We start from the raw sequence: 13,461 nt of genomic DNA, 5'->3' as shown, positions 1-13,461 counted from the left end.
ACAGGGGGGTGGGGGAGAGACAGAGAGACAGAGATAGACAGGGAGGGGGAGAGACACAGAGACAGAGACAGAGACAGAGATACAGACAGGGAGAGACAGAGAAAGAGAAAGAAAGACAGAGAGAGGAGAGAGAGAGGAGGGACAGAGAGGAGAGGAAGAGAGGAATCCAAGGCCACATAGACCTAAAGAGTCCTTTAATGGGTTGCCTTAGTTTCCCCTTCTCCAAAACAAGGGAGTTGGCCTCTAAGGTCCATGGGCCAGTGTGTGGGTGCAGCCTACAAGGACTCCCAGTAATTAGGAAACGTTTAACAAATCAAAAATCCAGGTAAGCAGAGCTGAAAGGAAGTGAGCATGTGCTGGCCAGGGTCCTTGGCTGACCCTGGCGACCCGGACAGAGCCAGAGCCCGCATCTCAGAAGGGCCTTGCCTTGCCGCTTCTGGTTGCCGCTTCTTAGTGACGTGCCGCCCCGAGTAAGTCTTTTACCTCTGTTAGATGGGGCCAGTCAGTCTCCGTAGGGAAGGGGGGCTCAGGGTTCTTCACCCGAAGGCCTCAGGGGGCTCCGGGTTTGGAAAATGACCCCCCCTTTCAGGAGATCAGCAACTGCTTCTAGTGGGCTTTGCTGTCAGTCCTTTATGCTGGGTTTCATCCATCCATCCATCCATCCATCCATCTTTCTTGCGCCTCTTCGTTCACTCAACAGGCTTTTATTGAGTGGATTATCAAGGGCTTTGAATGGCAGCCAGAGCATTTTGTATTTGTTTCTGGAATCTGAGAGAGCGTGCGTGTGCGTGTGCGTGTGCGTGCGTGTGCCTGGGGCGGGGGGCCGGGATTATCGGGCCTGCCCTTTAGGAAAATCACTTGAGTGGCTGAATGGGGCAAAGCTGAGGCAGGCGCGAGGGGACGAGGACCTGCAGCAGCCAGTGGGGCAGCCGTGGCAGAGCAGAGAAGGGGGCGTATTCAAGAGATGTTGGGAAGGTGGAAGCGACAGGCCTTGGCAACAGCTTGGATACGGAGGGGGGGCGGGCGAAAGAGACCAGGGAGTTCAGGGTGACACCGAGCCTGGGGGACCGGGAGGATGGGAGGATGGGAGGACGGGGGCAGGGGGGGGGGAGGGGTTGGGAAGAACCTATTGGATCCGCGCCTTGAAAAGGAAATGAATTTTGTGTGTGTGCGCGAGTAGGTAGGGAACGTATCCCTTCATCCTTTGCAGCGCTGGAGTAGGGACCGTGTGCAAAGGTTACTCTCCTCTCTCACTCGGGGAGATGCCTGGGCTTTATCTCATTGCCATAGCAACCCCTGGGCCCTTTCCACCCACTGGGCTGTGGGGGAGGTTTCTTTTCCTTTTTTTGTTCTTGCTTTTTCCTCTCACTCCGTCCCTCCAGCCCATTTTCAAACCCTGAACCAGATTCATCTGTGGCCGAGGAGGGAGCGAGCGAGCGAGCGGGCAAGTGGGGCCTTTGTCTCATTCCCGGGTGCTCTCTGGCAGACTCCCCCTAAAGCCCAGGGCTAGGCCTCACGGGGTGGAGTCAGCCGAGGGTCTGTCTGTCTCATTTGCTCTTCTCCTCACAGTGAGGAGCCCCAGAAGTCTGCAGAAAGGTTTGTAACAAAGCCCGGCGCCCGAGAGCCTGGACCGAGCGGAGCGAGGCAAAGCTGAACCCCCCCCCAGGTCTTCCGAAATGGTCCTTTCCTTGGGCGCCGTCTCCAGGAATTACCTTCCTTTGGCAGGTGGGGCCCGTTCCAGCGAACGGTCACAAGAGGGGCTCAGCCCAGATGAGTTCCAGGGCCTGCACCTGCGACCCTCTGCTCCCCGGGGCCACAAAGGGGGAGAGCCTTGCCTAGTGCTAGGTGGATATCCTGGAGCCCGGCCTGCAGGAACAACTCCCAGAAGTGAGCTGGCTGCGGGGGTTGGGGCAGGGGAGGGGGAGGAGGAGGGGGAGGAAAGGGAGGGCATCAGGGAGGGTTACCAGATTCATGCAGGGGATCTGTGGGCTGCAGTTGTAGGGCAAGGTGTGCAGCGCCAGCTCCTGAGAGGAGGACCCTGGGGTGTTGTGACCAGTGGGCTGCACTGCCTGGCACGGGCCCGTCCCCCTTCCCCACAGGGATTATTGCACTGGACAGATGATCAGAGAATGGGCTCTGGCCTCTGTTGGATCTGCCCTTGGTGCTGGGTGGGCCATCCTGGGCTCCCCGGGGGAGTGGGCATCGTGGGAGAGAGCTCTTGCTTCTCTTCCTCTCGTCGTCTGCCCTGCCCGGACAGAGAGACATTCGGCTCGGGCTTCTCCTCCCTGCCCGTTTGCTGGGGTCCCACCCGAGCCAGCGGCGGAGGGCCTTGCTTGCATGAGTCCTAGTGTCCCTCTGGGTGGAGACATTGTTGCTGGTCTGGGTGCTCATCCCCCATCCAGGGCCATTCGGCGTTCCCTTCCCCCTTAGCTAGACGAGCGACTCGGGAAGAAGTCGAGCAGGGGACTTATCCAGGAGCTCACGGGCCGAGCGGTCTGCAAAGAGGGGCAAAGTGCCCTCTGTGCTCGTGTGAGTAGGGGCATCAGCGGGAACCAAGCTGACCCGAAGAGGAAGCCAGCAAGGAAGGTGCCGGCGTGGTCACAAGGACTGAGCGAGCTCCGAAGGCCAGAGGAGCTGGACAGGAGAAGTTATGGGAAGGTAGAGCTGAGCTCCGCCTGGAGAAGCAGCTGCTCCTGATCTCGGCTGTCCTCCCGCCTTGGGAGCAAAGGCCGTCCAGGCCTGATCCAAGAGGGCGGGCTGGCGCGTAACCTCCGAGAGCCCTAAGGTGCCTCACAGGGCTTGTGGCGCACGGAACTGATAAGTTGGAATGTCATGGCAGGCTTCGCGTGTCAGGGTTCCTTTGGGCACTCGTGATACAGACTGACAGACCGAGCTCGCTAGGAGCGATTGGCTGCGCTTCCCGTGAGCCTGAAAGAGTGAAGAGCTTCAAAGGCTTGTTCTCAGCTACGACCGATGGCACGTGGTGGTACACGTGAGCCTGGCACATGCCCGACCCATAGGGACGGAAGGCAGCCGTGGACAGGAGAGTTTGGGGACGAACGACGTGGACGGGTGACGGTCTGTGTCCCTGGACGGAGCGGCCCGTGGGTGAGGGCGTGGTCGCGGTTCTTTACTTGAGCTAAAATATGCCCGGGCCCTATGGGCGGCATTAGCACAGACATGCGGTCCCCGAACGTTGCAGACTCACTGCATTGGGGGGGAGCCAAGGAGCCGCAAAAGCAAGTGGCAGGGGGTGGGCGGGCTAGAAGGCAGGGCCACATCCGGGCACGACGGGTTGCGCCGAGGAGCTTGCCTTCTGGCCTTAGACGTGGCCAAGCAGAGCGGCCACGCGGAGACCACGAAAGGCGGAAAGATGAGCTTCCCGAAGAAACTAAATCAGACGTCTGAGGCGCGATTTGGATTTAGGTCTTCCTGAGAGCAAATGCCTCGCGGGGGAGCCACTGAGCTTGGATGGGCTGAGAAAGCAAGGTCTGCAATGACCCCAGAGGCTGGGTGGGGAGACGTGCCCTCCAGAGGGGCCCGCTTCACTCACTGCAGAACCAGGGTTGGATCGGCTAATGATAGGGTCCGCGGCCGCCAGGTCACGTGGGATCCCGTCTTTGAGGGCTCCTCGGTATTTTGGACTGCTTGTAGGACTCGCCCTTTGACCCGGAGACGCTGGGCTTTGGCTGTGATGCTTCTGGGAATTTTCGGTTGGGGGTTTCTGTCAGGAACTGACATCGTAAGCTCCTTCTGTTGCTGCCTAGAAGCCTCTGGTTGGAGGTTGGAGGACACCAGTTCTGGCTCCGTTATGGCCGTGGCTTTCAGGCCGTTCTCCCCGGGAGGTCCTGGACATTCGCTTCTCTCTTTTTCAGGCTCCACGGGCGTTTTCAGGGAGCTCGCCGCGCCCCCCGTGTCGACTCCCCTGTCGATCCTTCCCGCCGGAGCTCTCAGTTCTCAGACATTCCCTTGCTCGCGGGCTCTGACTTCCTTCGGAGAAATGCCGGCTGGGCTTCCGAAGATTCAGCTCTTGCAGGAACTGCATCCGCCATGACCTCTTCAGGCCCGGGACTCCGTTCGGGCCTTACTCGTTCTTTCAGCCAAGGCTCTGGGCATTTGTGAGGGGAAGGGCCGGGCTCGTCCCGTCGCTGCCTTCTCGGCGTCTTGGGGACATCCGGGGCTAGAGACCCGCAAAGCTTTCACGCTCCCTGGGAAGTCCGGTCCAGGGCAAAAACGGATGTTCCCCACCAGCCCTCCGGCCTGGTCAGAGTTCTGCAAGTTCCTGGCCTGGGGCCTCGCCTAAGCGACAGGAGATGCTCCTGGTCTCAGCCCCCCTGTCTGGGGCTCCTGCTCTGATGATTCCTCTGCAGCCTGGGCTTGAGGCTGCTCGGAGCTTGGGGTCACAACCCCTCGTCTCCTTCCCCTCCTCCGCCGCCGCCGCCGCCGGAGCCACCCTGCACAGGAAAACGGCGCGGGTCTGGGCCTCTCCCTCCGCCGCCGCCGCTCCTGTCCCCGATTTCCTTTTCCCGTCAGGACCGGATCTGTTCGCAGGAGCTCGGCTGCCTTTCTTCTTGTTGCCGTAGCCTCTGCCCGAGCCAGGTTCACTTGGCTACGGCCCGCCCCGTCTCCGTTGCTATGGTCACTGCATGTGTGGTTTGCCCAGTCGTGCCTCCTTCGCTCTTTAGGGTATGACATGGGAAGCGCGGTCAGATGGTGACTCACTGACTCCTCACAACAGCCTTTGCAGGTCAGGACTCTTCCCGTCCCCACTACAGCTGGGTAAATTGAGGCTAAGAGAATGAAAGGACTTTCCCAGCGTCATGTGGCTGGAGAGTCTCAGGCACGATTTGAACTCAAGCCTGGCTGATTCCCTGGCCTAGCATAATGCAGGGACTTCCCCATCACCGTCAGGTATGCTAGCAGAGGCTGGACGGCCTACCATCCCCAGATCCAGTGAAAAGAAGCCTTGGCTGGGCGGGAGAGAGGGACCCAACTGTGCAGGCCCCTCCCCCGAGGCTCCGAGGAGGTGGAAGCAGAGAGACGAGGTCCCACGGCAGGTCCACTCGGGTCACCGAATGAGGCTGAGCGGGAGGGGGAGCCCGCCGTGGCCCGATGCAGAGTCCTGGGTCACGATCTTGGCCAAGCCTGGAAACGGATCTCCGGGCTTCCAAAGAGGTGGGGGCCGGCCCGGCCCCTACGGTGGCTGCTTTGGCCAAACCGAGGCCTTTTCCAAGTTCCTTGTTACAACGGAAGGCTCAAAGCTTCAAAAGCTCACCTGTAGAAGAAGTGCGGCTCATGCGTTCAGTCGGCTCTGCAGGAGGTGCAAAGGTTCCGCCCTCCGAGTAGAAATAGCCCCGGAAAGGGGGCTGCGGGAGCGCCTGCGCCGCCGCTGCCCTCTGAGAACCCCGGGGCCCGGCCAGCGATTCTCCTTGGCCTCCGCTAACCTGGGGGCCCCTGCAGAGCAAGGACTCGTGCAACTTCCCTTCTTGTGTTCCCAGCGCCTAGTAGGGGCCACATCAATGCCCTGCATAGTAAGCACCTACTAGAGCCTTTCTCATTCATTCATTCATTCATTCATTCATTCATTCATTCGTTCATCTAGAACTAGAATGGAACTTTAGCAATTGTCTTGTCTAGTCTCCTTATTTGACAGAGAAGGAAATCGAGGCAATTACTGGGGAGGGGACTTTGACATCTGAGTGGCCCAGTGGCTGGAGAGGCAAGATGGGGAATTAGGAAGACCTGAGTTCAAGTTGTGCCTCAGACACTTCTTAGCTGTGTGACTTTGACCAAGTCTCTTGCCTTTCCTGTGCCTCAGTTTCCTCATCTATAAAATGGAGATCATACTAGACCCTTCCTCCCAGGGTCATCAGAAGGATCCAGTGAGATAGCATGAAGTGCTAAAGGACTTGCCTGAAGTCACAGAGATAGTAAATGGCAGAGGCAGGACTGGAACTCAGGTCTGGTGGTGCCAAGAGGTTGGTGTTCTCCAAGTTCCGAGTTCTTTCGCCATCAGTGAGGCGTCTCATCCATCTCCTCTACCCTCTGCCGGGTCCCCGGAGTGACTTCCTTCTTGTGGAGCTTGGGGGGGGAGGGGGTCCAGTCTGCAGAGTGCTTTGCATAAACATCAGCTGCGAAATGGGCAGGTTGGGGCGATGCCTCCCACCTTGGGCTGTGGGGGAAACTGGGGAATTGTGTGTGTGTGTGTGATAAAGAGGAAGAGAGAGACCAGGAACAGAGAAGGAAGCAGCCTGGAAAGGAGGGAGAGGCCCAGAGCCTGGGACAGAGAGAGAGCCCAAGGGCCTGGGCTCCAGGCCAGGCGGCCATTGGCACTGAAGACCAGACCGATGACTTCAGGGCTGCCGCTTCTTTTTCCACCTTCCCCAGGGCCTAGAAGGAGGCACGGGCACGCTTGTGTGTGTGTGTGTGTGTGTGCAGATGGGGGGGCATTTTGAACAGAGAGGACTTGAGCTGAGGCTCAGGCCCTTCTTTTCACAGGAGGCAAACTGGCCTCATCTGCTGCCCTGGGGGGGTCCTGGGGAGAACCGCTCACACCGCACCTCTGGGAAGTCACTCGTCTGACCATCCCTTCCCTCCCTGCCAGCGTTTGCCCCAAGGTCCTAGGCCAGGAAGCCGCTGCTGTTCAGCTGGCACTCTGGGTGCTGGAGGGGGGCAGGTGGGCACGCCCTCCCCCCCCACGAAGCTCTGTGTTCGGGTCCCCGCGGGGAAAGGAGCGGAGCCGGAAGCTGACTGATCAAGGGGGCGTCCGGTGGGCTCCCCCTTCCTACAGAAGCGCCCGGGGATTCCATCGGGCCTTCCAGGTCTGGGCCTCCAGGTGGCCTCTCCCCAGGAAGGGGCAGACCTGTGGCCCTCGGGCTTCTGCCAGAGCTCAGTCCCCACCCCCCCTCTCTTTCAGGCCCCAGCTGCAGACTGCACTAAAGGCTTCTTGGGATTGACAGAGAGAGGGGGAAGATGACGTCTTCATCACTTCTGGAGCTCAGCTCCATAGAGACGCCCACGCTGCTGAGCGAGATCAAGACGGAGCCTCCCGAAGAGCTCCTGGCTCCTGATTGTGGCAGCGGGCCCCAGGCGGAGCCCGTGGACCTGTCCCTGCACAGGCCCAAAGCCTCGCCGCCTCAGACTGCAGCCCTCTTGCCTTCCTCCATGCTGGTGGCCCCCTCAGTCCAGCCCCCTGTGGTGTCAGTGTCTCCCTCAGGCCTGGGCTCACCCTCCACCTCTGCCATCCCGGCCGTGTTGTCTCCGGGCTCCATCCTGGCCTCGACCCAGGGCAGCAGCGGCCAGCAGATCCTGCATCTCATCCACACCATCCCCTCCGTCAGCCTGCCTAGCAAGATGGGCAACCTGCAGACCATCCCTGTGGTGGTCCAGTCCCTGCCGGTGGTCTACACCACCATGGCCCCTGACAGCGTGACGGCCGCCATCACTGTCCCGCTCATTGGGGGAGACGGCAAAAATGCAGGTTCCGGTGAGTGCTGCTCCCTCCCTCCCCTTCCCCTGCCCCTCCCCCTGTCAGCTCCGGGCATCCTTCCCGCACCCCAGGGCGGGCAGCCCAAAGGAACGCAGGCTCATGTGCTGGGACTCTGCCTTTGGAAGCCCAGCTGGGGGGGCCTCCTCTCTCCCTGACGATGTGAGCTCCCCTTTACTTGCTTGCATTTGTATACCTAGAGGAAGCGCGGCTTCTCTCTGGCTCTCTCCTCCCCCTTCCATCCCTCCATCCCTCCATCTCTCTGTCTGTCCCTCTGTGGGCCTGTTGTTGCTGCTGGGGGGGCCTGGCCGGGTCCCCCGTGTCCCTGGCACACACGATGCCCTTGCTGCTGTTGCAGGGCACTGCCTCTGCTCGCCCCCCTCCCGGGCTGGGAAGCAAAGGCGGTCCCAGACCTCTTCCTCTTCTGGAGTGGTCATGGCGGTGGGCGAGGGGGCAGAGGGGGCGGAAGGCTGCCCTGATGGTTCCCTTGGCCCCTCGGGCCTTTGTTCTGGCTGCCCCTGGGGCCGAAATGAGTGTGCCTCCCTTCCTCCTCATTGGAGCCTGGCCCTGCAGACTTCCCGGCCGGCTCCTTTTTTGTACACACAGTAGGTGCTTTATAAATGCTGCTTGCTTGCTCTTTCCGTTTTCTCACTAAACGAAACCAGAAAAAAAGAAGAGAGCCTTGGGGCCGCGGAAGAGCGGCTCCCAGGGCCCCCTCGGAGAGGGTTCGGCAGGCAGGAGAGGAGGCAGCGGAACGGGCCACCGGGAAGCCCGTTTCCTAGGCCCCGCTGGGTGGTGCCATCTTCCAGGGCCCACAGAGCAGCGATGGCACAGTCACTGAGGAGCAGCAGAAGCGGCCGGAATAAGGACCGCGAGAGACACGTCAGGCCCGCCTTCCTAGCCGCCCCAAAAGACCCTCTCCTTAGAGAGAAGGCTCGCTCCTCTTGGCGAGGGCCTGCTCACCCCGGAGCCGGCCGCTCGCCGTGGACCTCCGACCACTCGTAGGCCTCTCAGAGCGAGGCTCCGACTTCCTAAGAAGCTAGAAGAGAGAACTGGCTCGAGAAAGCAGGCCCCGTTGCCGACTTCCTCCTGAGACGCCGAGGCACGCTAGCCATCAGGCAGAGGGAGCGCTGGGCGGCCCGGATGACATCAACCGAGGAGTTAAAAGAAGGCCGGGCCGGGCGGAGGCTTAACTGCTACAGATGAGCTGCCCGGCCTGGAGGATTCCAGAAAGTCCCCCCGTCAAATACTAGACCGACACCGACTCGGAACAGCAGCCGGGACGTCCAGGCTGCCGAAGGAGCACGAGGGACCGGCCGGCCGGGCTCGGGCTGAGCTTCTCGAGGCTCCTCTGCCTTATGGGCAACCACCGGGCAGCCTGGGGAGCTGGGGCTGCATTCGCTCCAGGGACAGTGCATGTCACTGCCTCCTCCCCATCGGGTCCCTGCCACCGAGCTATTCAGTCCCCCATCTGTGCATCCGAGGCCCTGGCGCCCTAAGCTCGTCCCAGAACCACCTTCTGCCTCCTGTGAACTGCCTTCCATTCCCTTCTTGGCCCAGAGCCCGAGGGGTCCGGCCGGGCTCGGGACCCCACTTTGGAATGCAGTTTTGTGGCCGGCAAGCCTTAGGGGGCTCGGGGAGCTCTGCTCGGGAGTCTTGCCAGTCTGCCTTTGGACGCCGGGCCCGGCTGCTCTTCCTTTCCTTCATCCTTCGGAGCCCCGCGGCTTCTCCCCTCTCCTATGCGCCATCTGCTTAAGCCAGTCGCTTTCCCAGGCTCCCTGGTACCAGCTCAGCTCAGGGCTCTCGTCGGCCGCACACAAGGGCCCATGTCCCAGCCGGCGTCGGGGGCGGCCTTTGGTCATCCTTCCCTAGCGCCAGCTCTGCGGGCAGGGGCAGCCAGACTGCTCTGGCCTCAGGTAGGCCTCCCTCTGGCTGGGCCCTTTGCCTCTCAGCCCCAACTCCCGTGGACCCAGGGCGAGCCACTGTGGGGCCTGCGCCGCAGGGCGGAGGCCCGTTCTGGTTGGGTTATGAGGGATAGGCTGGGATCTCAGGGAAGGGAAGCGCCAAGCACAGTGGGAGAGGGAATAACCCGAGGTGACTCGAGGCCCGGGTTCAGGTCTTAGTTCCCTCCCTGTGCCAGCTGCCTGACTTCTCACTCCCAACGGGAGGCCTAGTGCCAATGGGCAGAAGTTCCGGAGGCAGATCCAGGCTCAGCCCCAGTAGAGGACTCCCAGGTCCTTCCTGACCTCAGGACTCGGGCCCCACCGTGGCACACGTTAGGGAGGCCTGGAAGCCGCCGGCAGCACTGAATCTGTGCCAAGCCCGAGCTCCCTCCAGGGGTGCCCGGAATAGAGCGGACGGCTGAGGACGGTCAGGTGACATCCGACACGTCCTCCGGTTTTCCCCAGCACAGCCCAGAGGGCCACACCGGACCTCCCTGGGGTCTGGCGGGTTCAGGCCTCACACCGGAGCCCTTTCCACCCCTTCGAGCAGGCTTCTCTTTTGGCCTCACCGTGTCCCTCCCTTTTCCCCTCAGTGAAATTAGACCCCAGCTCCTTGTCCCCAGTGGAAGTCCAGAGTGACAGTGAGGACAGCGTGGGGGAGACCGTGTCTGTGTCTGCAGCCTTTCAGGAGCTGCCGAGAGAGTGAGTATGTGCCCCTTGGCCTCTCCCGGGGCGGCGGGCGTATGGGGGCCGGAACCCCCAAGCTGCTGGGGGCGGACACGCCCGCCCACACGCACGCAGGTGTCACTCCTGCGGCAGCCTGCTTGGTTTTCTCTGACTCTGTCCCCCGCTCCCAGGTCCGTGGGGACCCCGTTACATCACACAGACTCCCCCGACCTGAAGAAGAGGCGCATTCACCAGTGCGACTTTGCCGGCTGCAACAAGGTCTACACCAAGAGCTCCCACCTGAAAGCCCACCGGCGGATCCACACAGGTACGGACGACCTCCGGCTCACTCGCGCTCAGGCCATTTGGCTGGAGCCTGCAGTATGGCTAGCACGGATGGCCCAGGCTCCCTCCCTCCCCTCCCCCCCGCCCTGCCACAACGGGGTAGTTGGAATGCTCTCCCACCCCAAGCCTTGGCTAACGCAGCCCTCGTCCCCTCTCCCTTTCCCTCTCTTTACTCACTGCTGGGGCACCCGTCTCCCAGGCTCCCTGTAGAAGGCAGGTGCCACCACGATCTGCCCTCCGGGCCCCAGCGAAGGGACGGGACTGTGGGGCTTAGTTGAAAGAGGGCCATTGTGCACAGCGGCAACAGTCCAGGGTGGCCTTCCTGGCTTCAGTTTATTCATCTGTCCTTGAGAGAGAGCAAATGGTGAAGTGACTTGCTTAGGGTCACACAGCCAATAAGTGTCTGAGATGAGACTAGATTTGAACTCAAGTCTTTCCGGCTCCAAACCTGGCACTCTATCCACTGCCCCACTTAGCTGTCCTTGTGTAAAAGAAGAGAGACCACAGCAAAAAAAGTAGGTGCTAGCAGGTCCCTCGGATGAACCCACTGGGCAGTTTAATGGCAGGCACGTCGTCCTAACTCGCCCTCTTACCCTACCCCATCGTCCCCGTCCACGTGACTGAGTCCCCGGGTGGGTCTCTTGGAAAGAGAAACCCTCCTGCTTGTGGGCACGAGGGCTCTCTCCAAGGAGCATGTAGTCCGCTCTGAGCGGGAGTCTGAGGAGACCAGGAAGGCCCTGAGGAGGGATGGGTGAAGGGCTGAGGCTGCCCGTCACCATACGGGCAGCAACACAGGAGAAGAGAGGCTGGCCCGAGACTCGTTCTAAGGTGAGGAGGCTGCCGGTGAGCGGGCCCTGCCCTTTGGGGTCCCGGAGAGAAGGAGACACCGGCTGTCCTCGTCCCTCTTTTTCCCCGGTGCCTCTTCGCCCCCTGCCCCATCGCTTCAGAAAATAGTTCCTTCCGAGCCTCCTCTCCGCTTTGGGTTCTCGTCTTGTTCCGCTAGCTAGGCTAGGCCAGCGTGCCCGGGCCTACAGCTCTGAGCTCCTCGGCCACACTGAAAAGGTCTCCGGCACTTCTTCAGCAAGGATAATGCTAGTTCTTGAGTTTGGGAAAGAGACCATATATGCCATGTTAAGGAGCCCTTCACTTATTCTTACGCTTTTTAGTGCTATTCTCTCTCTCTCTGTCTCTCTGTCTCTCCTCTGTCTCTGTCTCTGTCTTTCTCATCTCTCATCTAGCTAGCTAGCTCGCTATCATCTCTATCGGTGATGGCAGATCTTATAGAGACCGAGTGCCGTGCCCCCTCTCCCTTCCCCTCGGAGACCTAGCGCTGCCACCTTACCCCAGGCAGGGGAGGGAGGAAGTGCTCCCATTAGGCTGCTGGGCAGAGGGGATGGGTGACTGGGATATGGGGAGAAGGGGCGGAGGGTGGCCCGAGTGCTCCACGCCTCTCCAGCTATGGGCCGTGCTGTTAGCTGCTCTCCACCGACCCCACCGTGGGGATCGCCATCACCACATTCTCAACAGGCTGCTGTCCGGGCTGCACCGTCACGCAGCGTGTGAGCTCCAGCACCAGTGCCTTATGGCAGGCTGGGGAGTGAGGAGGTGGGGGGGGGGGAGCAAGCATTCCCATCGGGCTGCTGGGTAGAGGGCGGGGGAGTGAGGAATGTCCACAGGCGCAAGGAGAGGAAGTGGGGAGAAGCTCTGCCCCGAGTCCCTGGCTTTCTAGGAAGGACCCCTGGCAGGCTGCCCCAGGCCTGCGTGCCCACCTCCATGGATCTGTGTCATCTGGCTATCTATCTATCTATCTGTCCGCAAAGCTCTCTCTCCCTCATGTGTCTACCCGTCAGGCTGTCTGTCTGAGTGTCTGTCCATCTACCCAGGCTGAGAATACAGGGGCCACGGGGCCACTGCCGATGGCCGCAGGCTGGTCGGCTCCCAGGCAGGGTGAGGAGGAGGAATAGCTCCGAGCCGTCCAGCTCAACAGATGGAGCAGCCTCGCGGCATCGGCCGCAGGCTCGTGTTCTGCCCGAGTCTTTTGCCGCCTCTGCTCACTGCAGTCGCGGTTTTTCTGTTATAGGTAGACGGTTCGTCTCTGCCCACGTTTCCCTCCTGGCGTTCTTTTTCAGTTTCTCGTGCCCGTTTTCTCGTTCCGTTCATCTGGGTACTTTGGGCTTTTGTCGATGTGCATCTGCTTCGTCGGTTTCTCACTTTGGGCAAGACCCTTAGTGGCTACGAGACCCTGGGCGAGTCACTTTGCTTCTGCTTGCCTCAGTTCTTCAGCTGGGAAATGAAGCTAATGCTAGGATTGTGAGGAGGAGCGAACGAGGCCACGTCTGTGGCACAGCCGCCCGTACGTTACCGTACTTCAGTGGGCTCCGACAGGAGGGCAGAGACAGAACTTTGAGGGGATGATGGACGGCCACAGTCAGAATAGCCAATGCCACGGTCGCCTGGGGCGGGGCACACCCCCGGCGGCTCCTGAGCGGCTCGGCCCCTCGCTCGGGCACGGGCTTCTCCGGGAGGCGCGTATCCCTGCTCACGCTTGCCTCCTTGCCATATCCCCGTTGCAGGAGAGAAGCCATACAAGTGTACCTGGGAAGGCTGCACCTGGAAATTTGCTCGCTCGGACGAGCTGACTCGGCATTTCCGCAAGCATACGGGCATCAAACCCTTCCACTGCTCGGACTGTGACCGAAGCTTCTCGCGCTCAGATCACCTGGCCCTCCACCGGCGGCGGCACATCATGATGTGAGCCTGGTCGCCGCCACCTCTTCTTCTCCTTCCTCCTCCTCCTCCTCCTCCTCCTCCTCCTCCCCACACTTCCGACGCCCCCTCTCCCATCCTCTCTTTCCCCTCCTCCCTCCCTTCTTCCTTTTCTCCCTTCTCATCCCAGGCCAGAGCCGCCACTGGCACCACGAAGCCCTGCGCTTTGGCAGTGCCGCCAGGAGGGGACCGGAGCTGCACCCAGAGGGAAAGTGGCTTCCCGCTGACCTCCTCAGGCCCCCCAGGCCCAGCCTG

The 13,461-nt window shown here is 61.1% G+C and overlaps 2 protein-coding genes across 3 annotated transcripts; one reads left to right on the top strand and one right to left on the bottom strand.

Moving 5' to 3' along the window:
- Window positions 1-4,400: 4,400 nt before the first annotated feature.
- LOC123253720 (alanine and glycine-rich protein-like) lies at window positions 4,401-6,809 on the bottom strand. Its single transcript, XM_044682870.1, has 4 exons — window positions 6,789-6,809; window positions 5,276-5,444; window positions 4,579-4,679; window positions 4,401-4,520 (listed from the first exon to the last, which is right to left on the bottom strand). The coding sequence occupies exons 1-4, from the start codon at window positions 6,807-6,809 to the stop codon at window positions 4,401-4,403; spliced, it is 411 nt and encodes a 136-aa protein (XP_044538805.1).
- A 163-nt stretch (window positions 6,810-6,972) lies between these two features.
- KLF8 (Kruppel like factor 8) lies at window positions 6,973-13,224 on the top strand. 2 transcript variants are annotated; one of them, XM_044682987.1, is made up of 4 exons: window positions 6,973-7,486; window positions 10,023-10,131; window positions 10,287-10,423; window positions 13,014-13,224. In XM_044682987.1, the coding sequence occupies exons 1-4, from the start codon at window positions 6,973-6,975 to the stop codon at window positions 13,193-13,195; spliced, it is 942 nt and encodes a 313-aa protein (XP_044538922.1). In that variant the 3' UTR covers window positions 13,196-13,224. The 2 variants fall into 2 exon arrangements, with proteins under 2 accessions (XP_044538922.1, XP_044538923.1); XM_044682988.1 differs by lacking the exons at window positions 10,023-10,131; window positions 10,287-10,423.
- Window positions 13,225-13,461: the final 237 nt, after the last annotated feature.

This window comes from Gracilinanus agilis, chromosome X (assembly GCF_016433145.1).
Source record: "Gracilinanus agilis isolate LMUSP501 chromosome X, AgileGrace, whole genome shotgun sequence".
In the NCBI taxonomy this organism is placed as follows: Eukaryota; Metazoa; Chordata; class Mammalia; order Didelphimorphia; family Didelphidae; genus Gracilinanus; species Gracilinanus agilis.
Note: the sequence above shows the minus strand (reverse complement) of the source record. Positions and strands in the feature narration are given on the sequence as shown.

Excerpts from the sequence above, each read along its gene's own strand:
- LOC123253720 (XM_044682870.1), bottom strand. The coding sequence starts at position 6,809 with ATGGAATCCCCGGGCGCTTCT. Across the intron at positions 4,680-5,275 it reads GAGCCGCACTTCTTCTACAG|AGCGAAGGAGGCACGACTGG; the intron begins GTGAGCTTTTGA and ends CATACCCTAAAG. Across the intron at positions 4,521-4,578 it reads TGGCTCGGGCAGAGGCTACG|GAAATCGGGGACAGGAGCGG; the intron begins GCAACAAGAAGA and ends TGACGGGAAAAG.
- KLF8 (XM_044682987.1), top strand. The coding sequence starts at position 6,973 with ATGACGTCTTCATCACTTCTGGAGCTCAGCTCCATAGAGACGCCCACG. Across the intron at positions 7,487-10,022 it reads CGGCAAAAATGCAGGTTCCG|TGAAATTAGACCCCAGCTCC; the intron begins GTGAGTGCTGCT and ends TTTTCCCCTCAG. Across the intron at positions 10,132-10,286 it reads TTTCAGGAGCTGCCGAGAGA|GTCCGTGGGGACCCCGTTAC; the intron begins GTGAGTATGTGC and ends CCCCGCTCCCAG.